We start from the raw sequence: 14,339 nt of genomic DNA on the forward strand, positions 1-14,339 counted from the left end.
CTTTATTTGAGTTTCACTGCACCTTAAAATCGGCGCTGCGTCATTTCTTCATTATAAAGCATACGACAGCACAAAACACAACGTAGCAGAAAACATAAATTGCTTTTAAAGCATGCCAAATACGATAAAGTAAGTAATAAGTTCGTTTTTAAACAAAGAAATCCCTATGTGGGGAAAGTCAACTACAAAAGCAAAACAACATATGAATTAAAAAAAATTAGCAAAACATAGAAACAGAAAAAAACAACAACAGTTAAACGTCGTCGCTTTTGGAAAAATGGCGTTTCATGTGCGTTTTCATATTGCATTGTTGTCCAAAACTACGGTTGCACACGGGGCAGTTGTATTTCTTCTCGCCCAAGTGGATGGTGCGCACGTGTACGTTTAAATTCCCGCCTGTGGAGAGATATTTCCCGCACAAACGGCACTGGTGTGTTTTACGGCCCATATGTACCGTTTCAATGTGCACTTTGAGATAGTTACGATGGCCGAAACCCTTTCCACACTGCCCACAGCGGTGCGGTCTCACATGACTCACTTTTACATGACGATTAAGTTCAAACTTGTGAGGATAAGAAGCACCGCAGATTGAGCAAGGATAGGAATCCCCACTAGCGGTCGTATCGCCGTTGCCGCCTTTCTTTGCGCTGCGTCGTTTGATTCCGCTTTTCTGTTGAGGGGAAGGTAAATCGCTTGTTGGCAAAGTGCTGACAATTTGGCGTTCCGGCAATGTACTGTACATTGCTCCACTGGGGAAGTGAGTGTGGGAGTTAGGTGAATGAACGTTGAGTACGTATTGAGGCGAAAGAAGCGGGGGACTGAAAGAGGCACTTTCTGGTGGCGAAGAGATGGGTGGAGAACACGGCGGGGATGTCGACACAGAAAACGGTGAACTTCGACGAATGATTACACTCGACCGACTTACGTCGCTTTCAGTGCTGTTGGCTTGACAAAGACGTCGGTGACCGTTGGTTTCAAATGCTGCGTCGATCTTTTTGGCTGGTGCCGGGTCGCACTGCCTAAGACCCCCGATCAAAGGAACCCAGGATCCTAACCGTTCCATGGCTGGATGGATACGCGAGGCGAATGGCGAAGTCGCTTTGACGTGTGCAGGGGAAGCGGCTGTACTTTCGTTCCATTTTTGTTGCAGATAAGCACGTACTAAGTCGTTGGAGGCGATCATTTGGGCGCGGTAGTGCAGCATAGCTCTTTCGATTACATCATTGTTGAGATAAGTTGTTTGCGCTGGTTTGATTAAACCTTCATAACATCTCGCATTCGGTGCAAAGTTCACCTCGTTGTGTTTGGAATCATTGCTGTCTTCCAGTCGCCGCCTTTTGCAAGTCAGGTTGAGTGGGCGATCCTGCGGGTAAAACAAATACAATTAAGGTGAATCACTTCAATCGTGCACGATTTTTGACGCAAAGTACAGTATTATGAGACTAAAGTTGAGGGCGTACTACGTACACAGGGTTTGTGTGAGTAAAGTCATTGCACGATTTTCACTGCAAGACCCCTTTGACCCAAACAACAATAATCGCAACATCGTGGGGGTGATACCGTCAGCACGGAAACTTGTTTGGTCAATTTGACGTTTTTTGTTTTTACTCGTGACAGCGCTTCAATTTCAAGGGTAATGGGTCCCGATCGCTTTGTCACGAAGCGAGGTAAAAGCGAACTCCGCCGCACGAGTAGAATCGAGACGAACAAACGTGACCCACACACCCATGGGTATATGTTTGCGAAAAAGGCATTTTAAAAGAGTTGGCAGCTTATTTAAGCCACACGATGAATAGCTTATGCTCGGACTAAAATATGAGAAATGCCGAAAGGGATTTTAAAATGTTTAAAGTCACGTTAATGTTTTCCTTTAATGGGCATTTCCACAAAACAAGATGTACGTGTCGGGCGTGTACAAGTGATATTTCATTGAGTTCCAGTCAAACGCAATAGCGTCAGCCAGTTTTGCAGACGATGAAGTCATCGTTGAAGTCAGAGGTGTTTAATTCCCACCTGTCACTTTAACAATAATAGTGCTCCACGAAACTGGACTGATTGCTATTGTTGTGATTCACGGTAACAATGGTTCAAAAGTGTCAATTTTAGTATTATCCGGTGTCGATTTTTTTGCGCCGAGTGCGGCACGGGCCGGTACCGATCCGGCACTTGAAATTAAATTCAACAACTGTCAGTTAAGCGTGGATTATAACAAAAACAAGATCAAACGCACAGTTGCAAGCAAGGAGTGGCAAAACATCCAAAAAATGCCCGCACTTGGCCTACGCTGACAGTCAAGCACCGTCGGTTGGCAAATGTGCCATTTACGTGGAAAAGCCATTGTGTGCTGCGGTGACAAAAACTAAGATGGACGTGATTAATCACCCACGCCCGGATTTCAGGTGATTGCGAAAGTAGCCGAACGTTTTAAAGCGATTGTTGTGTTTATTGCAAATCGCAAAAACATCGCGCCGAACAATGTGGCTTACTGTTTTAATTAAGCGCGGATAGAGGCCTGGGGCTACAAGAAACGTGATCTGGCCTCGGCTACGGTCTCTTGTTATCGTTTCGGCAATAAATTCCGCTCGGCCACCGTGCTTGTTATTGCAACGCCTCATGTTTATGTTAAGAAGCGAAACCGCATCCATAGGTGAGATAAGTCGAAGCGGATGGATGACTCGGAAAACTGAACAAGCGTTGCTTATCTGCGATCACGAAATTTACACACAGGAAAACCGTGCAAAATATAAGCATTTGATGAATATTTTATATTAGACGCCGGAATAAATGTGTGCTTCAAACTTGTGCTGCTGTGTATGCACGTCAATGTCAATGCTAATTAGTCCCAACCTATCTTAATTACAACTTCGTGCGTTTGGACAGCTTTTGCACAAGAAGTGCTCTTTGTATGAACGACTAATTACTGTCAAGTTTTTGCCTTGTAATTGCTAGGCGAATTAGTGTTTGCGCGCGTCACTATTTTTGATTTTCGTCGGATTTAAATCATGATGTGAATTTTTAGGCGCGCAAACGTAGCTGATAGCTTGGACTTTTTAGTGTGTCATGGCTAAAAACATTGGGTTTTGTACCAAAGAGAGGGAGATTTTGACGTAACAGAAAAAAAATTCTCCACATAAATTGGCAATCATATATTTACATGTTTTGGTTGTGGTTGATGTGATAGAATTAAATTTAAATCAAAATTAAGTTAAAGGGAATTTAGCATGTATAATATAAGCGATAAATCCTAATTTTGGAAACATAAATTTACTATGTAGTAAAAAAATTAGTTGGATATTGTGAAAAATTAGTTGCAACCTTTTAAGCCCACAACTGCGGACACAAATTATGACGTAATCTCTAATCAGAGGTACTGGTTAAGCGTTGGGCGTTGTCAGGGCTGAGCGATTGATTAACCACTTTGAAAGTAAGTGAGCGCTTTAATGACGTTCAAGAACAATTAAAATATTAAACTATTAGAAGCTCTTGTAAGGCGGAAAAACTGACTTCAGTTTTTTTTCTAAATCCGTATGTTAACGTCATCATCAACTCATAATGAATTACTGCACGTGCGAAAAATTCCTGTTTGCAAAGATTTTTTTTTTCTTATTTGACCTACTCTCCTTGCTTTCCAACCGGTCGAACCCATAGCGAGTTCATATTGTCAAACGGGTATGCCAAATGCTGTCACGTTTTAATTGCACTCTTAGACATGGCGGCGACATAGTACGTGTGTAATGTGGGATATGTTGTAGGGGGGCAACGTCATGTACATCTAAGTAAAACAAATCTACATGCATTTCACAAAGCCTTTAAATTTTGGTTCATTGTACGAAGTTATTTTGATACAATTTTTTTTTTAAATGTTATATTCTCACCTCAGAATCTTCGAAGGAAGAGCTCCTTTCAGACGTCACAGACTCATTATCGGCTCCGCTTTGAATCGATTGAACCTCGTCGTTTGCATCAACGGGTGATGCTCTCTGTGTTAAATCCAAGCCAAACTTAAAGAGATCCGATGCATGGATCAGTGGAGGTGGGTGTGATCGCAACATGTTCTTGCTGGCGCAAATCAACGGTAGCGTCTTGTTTCCTTGGGTGCTGTCGTAAGAACGATTGCTAAGACACAACAGCGAAGTAGTAAATCGGCAATATTCAGTTGCTTGGTGTCAAATGGAACTTCAGATAATTGACTTGTACGAACGTTTGTCGATTCTGAACAGAGCACGCATGCGCCAACTCTAGTATAAGCGCAAAGGAAAAAAGGCGCGACGGTTTTAGCGTCATCATCAGCTGATTTCTTCTTCCAAGAATGGATCTCAAACAGACGGTCCTTCAAACATCGACAAGTTTTATAATTCCGTCATGGAATTTTTTAGTGACGCGACTAAAAAAACAAAATGTGCAGATCTAAAAAAACTGCTCGTATTCCTAAAACGTACGTTTTTCCCGTTTGAAAATAAATTTATTTGTATTTATTGTACTGCACTGAATAACAGAAAATGTAGAATATCTTTGGGAAACTAATCTAGCTTGTCGCTCTCGCACGAGTATTTTTTTCTCGTGGCATATTTCTTGCACAATTACATGGGTGGTTTGTAGTAGGAGATTCATCACATTGTTGTTTACTTGATATTTAGGATTTGAAAACTGTGGAGATCTTAAGTATGCAATACATACTAAGAAGCAATGTTAATTTACGCAACTATATAGCTTTTACAAAAATATATGCGTACCTATTTGGCAAAGCATATTCTTTATGTATGAGAACGTCAATAAACACAAAGTAAGTATGTTTACAAAATAATAAACAGTAGGTCGTATCTGCCTCGCGCAGTTTCTATTCCTTGCCGTATGTGGCAAATAAAAGTGTACACAAATCGGGCAAATGCTGATTCGCTGCTAAGAAAGCAAAAAAATAGGTTTGCTTTATTTGTCTAAAACATCTTTAAATGATATTTTCCGTAACCAATATTTCTTTAAAGATGATGAAACATTTTTGTACTGTCGACTACAACACCGTGTAAATGCCTGAAGTTAAGTTCACACCAAAAACGTAGACGTAAACAGTTGTTGCTATATAAAGACTACCAAAAACACCCCGCTGCGATACTGAAGTGGCGACAAAATTTAATTAAAGATTTCATTTAATTGCCTCTAACTGCGGGATATGAGCCTTCCATAGGTTTGCTTATATTGTTCGTAATGAGTCTTTCGACTTTGACGTCGGAAGTAGTGGCAAAGGTGAGTTACGTGATTTAAGTCACGATCTTGATAAAGCGACAAAATACTTGCTGCCGTTTGCCTTTAACCGCACCAACCATTGCTTCATTTAGAATTTAGATCATCGGACAAAGTATTTGCAATTATAGGCATCTGCAAAGCGTTTTTTGCAAACAAAACGTTTTTTTACATCCAACACTTGTAATTTTCAACTGGCTAATGCAACACACCTGCCTCGTGCTATTCAAAACGGAGAAATAAATAAAAGACTTTATATTTGCCCATTACCGAGATGAGGTGAACCAAAAAGGTTGGGAAAACCTCGCTTCGACATTGATTAAACCCGGCCACCCATGCGAAAGCATGTTTGGCTGAAAAGATTAAGGATGTCTGTCTTGAACAATTGTCATGAAAAAGGCTTTGTTATGGGCTGTGTGAGCTTTCTACCAAACGCCGCTCCCAAATCCTCGAGAAGAATTACACAATCTTGACAGCGTTAAGTATTCCGAGTGGTCGGGCGACAGGTACCTTAAACTGATAATTGCTAGTTCAAATCTGTATATGGTCGAGTTAGATAAATAACAATAACTTGTTAATGATATCCGATTTTATGCATTTTGCAGCGACTGAATAACGCGCATAAGAATTTTTCACCGCCCACGATTAAAGCCCACGTCACAACAGCAAATCCTATAATCGTTTGGGCGAATTTTCCATGTATTGTGAAGCTGCCGTGTTCTTCAATTCTGTGAAAACAAATAAATTTGATTGAGGCAAATTTTTCGTGCGATTACGCTGGCATTTAGCTCCTTCCATCGCGTCGATAATCGGATTGCCTGAGAGTAGCAGAAAAAAAAACATATTTATGAAAGTAAACATGTTCAACGACGTCTGTGTTTGCCACGATGCTCTAAAGGCGCCATTTTTATGTGGGTTTAGCGCAAAACAGAAACGTCGGGTCAACTGTCAAAAATTATGAAACAGTTAAGAAAAGTTGAAATGTAACTCTGTTCTTGCACCACGCACCAAATATAAGACATGACCTTTAACACCATGTGTCAATAATTGTGCACATACCAGCTATTAACTGGACGGGAGACACTACCCCTAAGGCACATAGATGGCCACTGCCGCGTTTCGGCGAAAATCTATGTCGTAATTTCGAACGATTCCACCAAACTGCCTTTCTCGTTTTAAACCGGCGGCGTAAATTCCAAACGCCGCGATTTGTGCAACAATATTTTTCGGTGAGTCAACAGAGCGCTATTATTTCGCCATGTCAAATCATGCTGATAAGTCTCAAAAACAATGATGACATCGGCTTTAACTCAAGTGTTAATGGCTGCCTTTTGTAAAAAAAACAAAAGGTTCTTCTTAAGAACCAATGGGCGATAAATTAGCAAAGCAGAATGGACGATAAATACATAACACTACATTTGCCAGAAGAGCAATATTTAAGTTATACATAATGCCTGTTAGCAATCAACATTTTATAAATAGCCTAGATACAAATATTTTTTTGGGAAATTCCTAATCTTATAAAAGCAAATTTGTTTTCTAAACAACGTACGAAAATAATGAAAATAAACGTCCTATACAGTGGAAGTTTTATTGGACGCTTAGCAGGTGAAAGACGTCATGGGCCTGTGACGATGGTCGGTTTCTTCGTTTTTTTTGCACCGTAATATCTATATTTTTCAAGGCATGCGGTCTTTTGCTGACGTTAGTAACACTGTGATGTCGCTCAGCACACCTTCGTCAGCAACAACCAGAGATTACGTATGTACATTTTTTTGCGCAATTTGTTTACGAGACGTTTCATAATTTTCGCCGAAATCATCTTGAAACAATGTCAATCAAATTTGTGTGTAGGATTAATGACAAGATGAGTTAAGTTCATTGACCTAACCGGCATGTTTCTGTAAGTTTATTGGAGAACCTCGATTCACCCGCTTTTCTAGTGTTTGTGCGTTAAGTGGCATTATGCTGCTGTAAAACGGAAATATCATGTGCGGATTACACGAAGTTAAACATTTGTTTGAGCGACATGAGACCAACGCTTTATGCCCAAATGTAACATTATGAAAAAAATCCACTTATTTATGTTGTTTTACAACATTGTTGATGTCATGTTAATCTGTCAGTAGTTGTCATGCAGTAGTCAATATTCAATACTGCATTGTCGATTGTTTTTTACACAATGAGCAAATGTACAATGGGATTTGTTACAACTTTAAGAAGATAATCACGTCAACAAGATCGCTTGTGACTTACAATGGAAAAATTCCAGAACTGTTTGTTGTATGTTCACCCAATAAGTATGTTATATTGTTTAGTTAATTATTGCATGTGCCGTCAGTAGCGTAGTGTAGTGTTTGCTTGTCTAAAAACAACCATGTCTGAAACGTTTTATTTTGGTCTTACGTCTGGTGAAGTCAAGCGTTTGTTTTCTGACGTGGTATTTTCTGAAGGGTCTGTTGCCTCGGCTATAACATTTCTTTTAAACAGGTGAGAAAAATGTTTAGGATATAATTTTGTATAGTTTGTTACTTTTTTCCTCAATCGCCACCTATGTAAAATACTCGTCATTTAAGTTCGAGTAAGATACCCTAAGATTAACTTGTTAAGATGTAACAATTATTACATTTGTAAGATAACAGTACATTACACACAATATGTAACTTACTTTTATCATCAAATTTTTCCATTGTTATTCCTAGAACATACCTTTGGGTCATATTCGTGTCACGAGTAGGAAATTAGGTCGGGAATTAGTTTTATGCTTTGGGTGTGTAGTGGTAAAGATTTATGTTTGATTATTATCGAAGTTATTAATTTTGCCAGATTTATCGCCAAGGAGTGGTAAGACAAGTCGTGATATTAGCCATATGCAACTTAAGCAACACCATGTTGTATTCGAACTTGACTGGTTTTTGAAATTGTATACGGAGGAGATGGACCCAGAATGTTTAAATCTAAAGACTGAGATCTAGTCGTTTTAATCCATCAAACTTCTACAAAAAAATTGTTGAATACCCGCACGATATGGCCAGGGCCCACGAGAGCGAAAAAATATGCTGGTGCAAGTCAATATCTCGGGCCCCCTTTGAACACTATAGTCATGTCTACATTAGTTTATGCGCTGATGATCAAAGTTGACCAATGGATAATTGGCACTCATTAAACAGCTTGGTCAAGAACGTCAAACCTTAAGAGTTTTGAAAACCTAAAATTTCTATATTTTTACTGCATGCGCTAGAGCAGTGTGGAGAACCTGTGGTTTAAGGTCATATGCGGTCTTGTATTTCAAAATACATTTTTAGGATGTTGATATTAACGACAACACTAGGCGCCGAAAAATAGACAGAAACGTATTTGTTGACCTTTATTCCACATTGCTATTTGCTTAGTTCTAGGACAGCGGTTTTCAAACAAGAGCCAATGGTCCCATAGTGGTACACAAAGCGATTTCCGTATAGAACTACCATGAGCCCAAGGTTCTACAATCTTACTTGAATTGCAAAAGAACAACTGTTGATATTTGTAAACAAGCGAGTTTCTAGGACAGGTTATATAAATCCTGAATTATGTAATAAAGGTGGAAATGTAGTGAAGGTGGAATTGTACTGAGGAATTTTATTTAGCTTTGACCGTAAGTCCTACAACTCTACAAGGGAATAGCAAAACGACCAGTGTATGTCAAAAAGTTGGAACACCACTGTTCTTGTCCTGGGAAATAGTCTATGTGGCCTAAACGAGTGTCGATAAACCGTTTGGTGGCCTTTATAACCAACAAGGTTCCCACTGCGCTAGAGCGTTTGTACAGCAAGGTGAATGCCTAAAAGCAAATACTTGGTCTTGACATGTACGGCGTTCGCTTTAAACCAAGCGACAACTACAACACAATACCAAACGAAAGAAAGTTTTTGCTTGTCGCTGGTGACTTCGTTACGTGAAAACTAAGAAAAAATAACTACGAATCGCACAATAAAACTCTGCTGTTGTTTGGTTAAAGATTTTCTTTTTCTTGTTGGTATACCGAGTCAAGTCAAGTCTTTTCACAGCTGACACTCAAGTCAAGTCTTCAAAAATGGTGACTCGTGAAGTCGGGCTCGAGACCCCAATACTGCCAATTGGTTGAAAACAAGGTATAACTGCCTTGACGGTAATTTTCACCTAGGTACGCACAGATCATTTAAAAAGGCAGACAGCAAAGTAAACGTCTTCACACACACAACTGTCGCTTTATGAACTTTAGCAAATATGGTCCAAGGAAGTACCTCGCTTATTAACAAAGCTGTGACCTATAAATACGTGTAACAAATGTTATAATAACGCACGTACCAGCACTATATTAAAACTATTTTGAAATAACATACACATTTGACCCTGTAATTTGTAATTGTAATTAACCCAACAATTATGGGCTCCCTAGACTCGGCTGCACCCCCTCTTGTGGGGCCTGGATATGGCTTCCAATCACGTGCTTTTGTCATCTTAAGTGCCAAATCCTGCCCTGGAAAGTCCCCATCACCAACTTATCGATTGCGGCATTTTCTACCATACATTAACAGAAGCATTTTTGCACAAATGAAACCTGCTTACATATAATCATAAAATATTATTACAAATTTGCTATTTTGGTTATGTCTTAACATCCTTCATTTCTGCATTTGTCCCTAAAAAATATTGTCTTCTTGTAAGAACATGGTTATCAGCATCATCATGCTTTCAGGGACAAAAAACTGGACCGCAAGTACCGGTTTCGCTCCTTAGCCCAGTGCGAAGTCTGGAAAGTTGACATGATACCAGCACGGGATACCCTTACCACTTTGTCCCAAGCGCTTTTTATGTTGGATACTTACGTTCGGTTCAATAGACTCGACAGTAGATCCGCTGCCCTTGAAGAACTTTTACTAGGTAGGACTTATATATACAGGTGTAATTGTAATGATAGATATACTCTTTATTTGGGGCAGCATTTCTTAACCAAGGTTCCAGAAAAGGGTTTTGTACAAGTCTTCTTTGCCGAAACTCTTATTCCATCACAGGTGACAAACCAAAAGACAGCTCACGCACATTACTTGAATTTGATTCATGTTTACGGCCATGTCTAGTACAGCTAAATGTGTTTTTTAGTCCAGGGTTTCTTTGGAACTCATTTTTTAGGGGTAATGTAAGTATAAAATGAATGAGGAACGCTGATTTAAGGTAGTATTCGATCGCACGGTTAATAACTATGGAGCAACAGCAATATTACCAAGTGGTTGCAAATTGCAATTTATTGTAAGTTTTTTTTAAATGCTTGTATCAAAAGGCTTGAATTAGATATTCTAAGTTTGTAATGGTTATTTTTAATTCAGCAGTTTTCTGCAATAGTGAGTAACTATAGAAACACATAGGCCGGTGGATCCCAACTGGTAGTCCATTAACCACTAGTGGTCCATGATGGCTTTTTCGGGTGGTCCACAGGATGTTATTATATTTGGTGATGAACTGGAAATAGTTGCATGTAATTTATTGAATATTTAGTACGATAAAAGCTAATGCAAATTATTTGATATTTATTGTTATGGCTTTCAGTTGTTTGATATCACTCCTCGAAATTTTGTACTGATGAAATATATTTCAAGCCAATATGCTTGTTATGTATGCTTTCTTTAACGTTACTGACCAATAGACTGGCCCACGATGTTTATTAAACTGAAGTGGTGGTTCATAGACTAAAACGAGTTGAGAACCACTGACATAAGCGATCTCATTAAATAGGAGTCCTATTATAGGACAGTGTACAATTTCGCGTTGTATAACGATTCTAGTGTCCGTAAAAAATATCCGCCTTTTTAACATGTTTGAGTTGTTTTAAAACTTAAGATTTTATCTTGCCTTATTTATTGCATTTTGAGGTGTGGAATGCAACAGGACTGGCGAAGCTGTCAAAGGCATTGAGCGATCTTGCCAAACCCAATTTCGATGTTCTTTGCTGCAGAAAATTCCATCGTGCAACAAATTAACTCAAACACCAGCACCCAAGCCTAAATCAGTAAACAGTGTTGCGGTCCAAAATAAAACTGAGGCCTCAGACATGACCACGCAAACCGAAGTTTCTCTTGTACCTCGTTGCAATGAGTTTGTGCAGATTGGTGGTCCACTGTTCGGTCAACTACAGGAAGCCACGCAAGGAAATGCAAGACATTATACTATTTCTACAAAGAAGAACGACTCTAAAAGTGCTAAGAAAAAGCGCAATCAAACACAAGCAAAGCATTTACCAGGAATGGATGTTGCCAGTTATATGCAAATGACCCCACCTTTTTCAAGTTGCCAAGAAAGCCGCGGTAGTATGAGTCAGACCTGTGCGCAACCGCAAGCAGGGAACATGGTATTTTATCGACCGCCGTTTCCACGGGGGCAATTTGTTGCATTTCCGTTCACCCACCCGCCTGTACCTAGCACAAATTTTCCAGCGCCCAACTACCAAGGGGCGGTGATACCGACTCACCAATCAAATATTACCACTCATAGCCACCTTTCCAACGGCAAATGCGCATCACTTTGCAATGCGGGACGTGTGGCAGCTGATGCTATAAAGATAGCGGATTTAGATGATTCTCTTACGAAGGCAAACAACGGAATTGATTTGGTGCGCAAAAAATGTGCAGCAGTTTCAAACGCTACCGAATTTTCCACTGTAGTACCTGTTAACGATGTAAGCTACACAATTCGTAAAAAGAAATTAAAGTTAGATTCAGTTCTTTACCCAAACGGCGACGGAGTCGTAAAATGTGAATCACTCATCAAGGATGCGACCAGTGCCACAATTAAACAGGCAAACACAATGTGTACAGCTACAGCTTTTCTCTCCAAAGCAAACAGCGCGAAGATTGAAAATGGCGGAACGTTTTCAAATCCAGTCTCCCGAAACAACATTGATCTTGAAGCCTCTACATCGGCGATTATAGGTAAGGATACTAAAGTAAGGTTTTGTAAAAAAAATCTTTGACGAATTAAAAAAAAATTGCACAGAAATCATTTTAGGAAAGAAAAACGTTTCTTCTCCAAACCTTAAAATTCCTCTCATCGTGACTTGCAACGTTTGGTTGTATGTTTTATAATTTATGGTGGTGTTGTAAATCGTATTAGCTACGCCATTGAGATGTTTTCGTACTTTGCCTCAAACACGCCACATTCCTACACAACGAAAGATGTGTATTCATGTTCATATAAATGTATGAATAAATATAGATATAATTTTCAGACAATAAAGCGTTTTGTGGGCAAACGAAAACAGAACTTTAAGCAACGCAAATTGTTGTACCGCAGATGTAGTGGGCCAAAACTGAATGGCGCTTATTGTTAGATGTTCCTTTTCGATGCAAGCGTGCACGGAAGCAAACTGAATTTTACCGGTCAGCGGAACCTTCCACGTCGTACCACTTTGCCGCCTTTTAGCCGCTCAGCTCTCTCGAAGGATAATCCTGAGTCGCTAAATATACACAACATCATTGGAGATCCCCGTGATTTTGATTGAACTGGCACTCCTGCGGCAGAAAGGAACGCTGTAAGCGCCACTACTACGAAAGTCTTTGTTGCTGGATCTGGTTGGCATGTTTGTGACCAACCCTTTTGGATGACATATGCCAATGTCAACGGACATTTTAGAACAATGTTTTATTTTTTGTGTGAGGTTTGTGAAAGTAAATGTTGATCATGGTGTATTCACATACTGAATTTAAGTGCGGGATATAAATTGCTCCGGATGTTGAAACGTCAAACACCTTAAAATTCCCTGTTCGATTTGATGTGATTCCTCCATGTGGCGATAATCTTTAAGATAAGTTGCTGCACGTGATGGAAAGTCGGCACCCGTATTTCTGCCCACAATCTTAGACGTTGTTGTATTGCGTTCCTTGCTCAGCTGTTACAATAAAAAGACTGTTCTGAAAAGCCTGTCGTTAAGATGATCACCTGGTGATATTGCTATCACGCTCTGCACGATGATGTGTTGTTTCCGAGCACATTGCAACCAAAAAACGTGGTTCCATGGGATTAAAATAGCCATAGCCGACACACCGGCTACGCGGCGTTACACAATGTTTGTTTTAAACGCTATCTTTGTTGCCAAGAACGTGATGATGTCACCGCAAAACTTCGACAACGGAATAAAAATTTTCCACGTGCGAAGAAATTTAAACAGAAGCTATTCGCAGAATGGTCCAGACATAATCTTTAAGAAGCATATTTTGCTGCTGATTGTCTGCAAGGTTTACGCAATGATGAAGCAGCGCATTTGATACAATATATGGGCAAGATTTTATTACATGCATTTGAACGAATAGGAAATTTATCATGTTGATATAGTTTTGAAGATTTTTTTTAACATATGATTGCAAATAAAGACGAGTTGAGCTAAACATATTTAAACGGCAGTTAACAAAAATAACGTGCATGCACTCAATCGGACCTGAATATTTATTTTCAACCAAGACATCGTTATTTTCGCCCCGAATTACGTGAGGCCATCTTAAAGTATTAAAATGGAAGTGCGGTGTCGCGGTGTATTTTAAATCCGCTTGCACATCCTGTTTAAGGCGAATTTTCATTTGTACCCACGCAAGATGACGCAAAAAATTGGGCGGAAATCGCCAGGACATCGTTAATCCGCCACCTTTCTTTTTCCTTCAAATGTCGTTACAGGACAGATTTTTTCGCTGCGGTGTGTAAGATTGTTTTCTAGACTATCGCGGTTCTAAAAAATGACATAATTTCTCTTTTTTGTTTCTTGGTGTATGTAATTTGTCACAACACAATATTAATAATCATGTAGCCTATATTTATACTCTTAAAAACAGGTACAAAGCATAAATCAATTCTTAAAATAACCGAAACATATATTTTGCCGTATAAAAACAGTTATCATCAGCATCCGTAAAAACCATGGAGTAGAATGCATATAGTTACAAATGTAAAATAAATAAGTTAATCATGTATGATATACGACAAAATCAATTATTCCGGTTATATTTTAATGATACCACGCTAGATTTTTCTATTGTACAATGTTCGTGTTTATGACGCCTAGGAGATAGACCAAGCCGGCGTATCAGCACAGTTTGTCT

At 39.4% G+C, this 14,339-nt stretch overlaps 3 protein-coding genes across 4 annotated transcripts in view; 2 read left to right on the forward strand and 1 right to left on the reverse strand.

Annotated features, from left to right (window-relative positions):
- Window positions 1-4,494, reverse strand: LOC145224844 (uncharacterized). The gene is made up of 2 exons (XM_080091433.1): window positions 3,876-4,494; window positions 1-1,363 (listed from the first exon to the last, which is right to left on the reverse strand). The coding sequence occupies exons 1-2, from the start codon at window positions 4,050-4,052 to the stop codon at window positions 254-256; spliced, it is 1,287 nt and encodes a 428-aa protein (XP_079947559.1). The 5' UTR covers window positions 4,053-4,494; the 3' UTR covers window positions 1-253.
- A 2,086-nt stretch (window positions 4,495-6,580) lies between these two features.
- LOC145224843 (putative methylcrotonoyl-CoA carboxylase beta chain, mitochondrial) overlaps window positions 6,581-14,339 on the forward strand; it is a 33,490-nt gene continuing 25,731 nt past the window's right edge. The window contains exon 1 of the mRNA XM_080091432.1: window positions 6,581-6,587. The gene's annotated coding sequence lies outside the window, so the exon portion shown is untranslated. The remainder of the gene's footprint in view (window positions 6,588-14,339) is intronic.
- LOC145224056 (uncharacterized) lies at window positions 11,135-13,308 on the forward strand. Of its 2 annotated transcripts, none has more exons than XM_080090484.1 (2): window positions 11,135-12,182; window positions 12,581-13,308. In XM_080090484.1, the coding sequence occupies exons 1-2, from the start codon at window positions 11,306-11,308 to the stop codon at window positions 12,670-12,672; spliced, it is 969 nt and encodes a 322-aa protein (XP_079946610.1). In that variant the 5' UTR covers window positions 11,135-11,305; the 3' UTR covers window positions 12,673-13,308. The 2 variants fall into 2 exon arrangements, with proteins under 2 accessions (XP_079946610.1, XP_079946611.1); XM_080090485.1 differs by having other exon boundaries at window positions 12,544-12,645.

This window comes from Phallusia mammillata, chromosome 4, assembly GCF_965637545.1.
Source record: "Phallusia mammillata chromosome 4, kaPhaMamm4.hap1.1, whole genome shotgun sequence".
Classification (NCBI taxonomy): Eukaryota; Metazoa; Chordata; class Ascidiacea; order Phlebobranchia; family Ascidiidae; genus Phallusia; species Phallusia mammillata.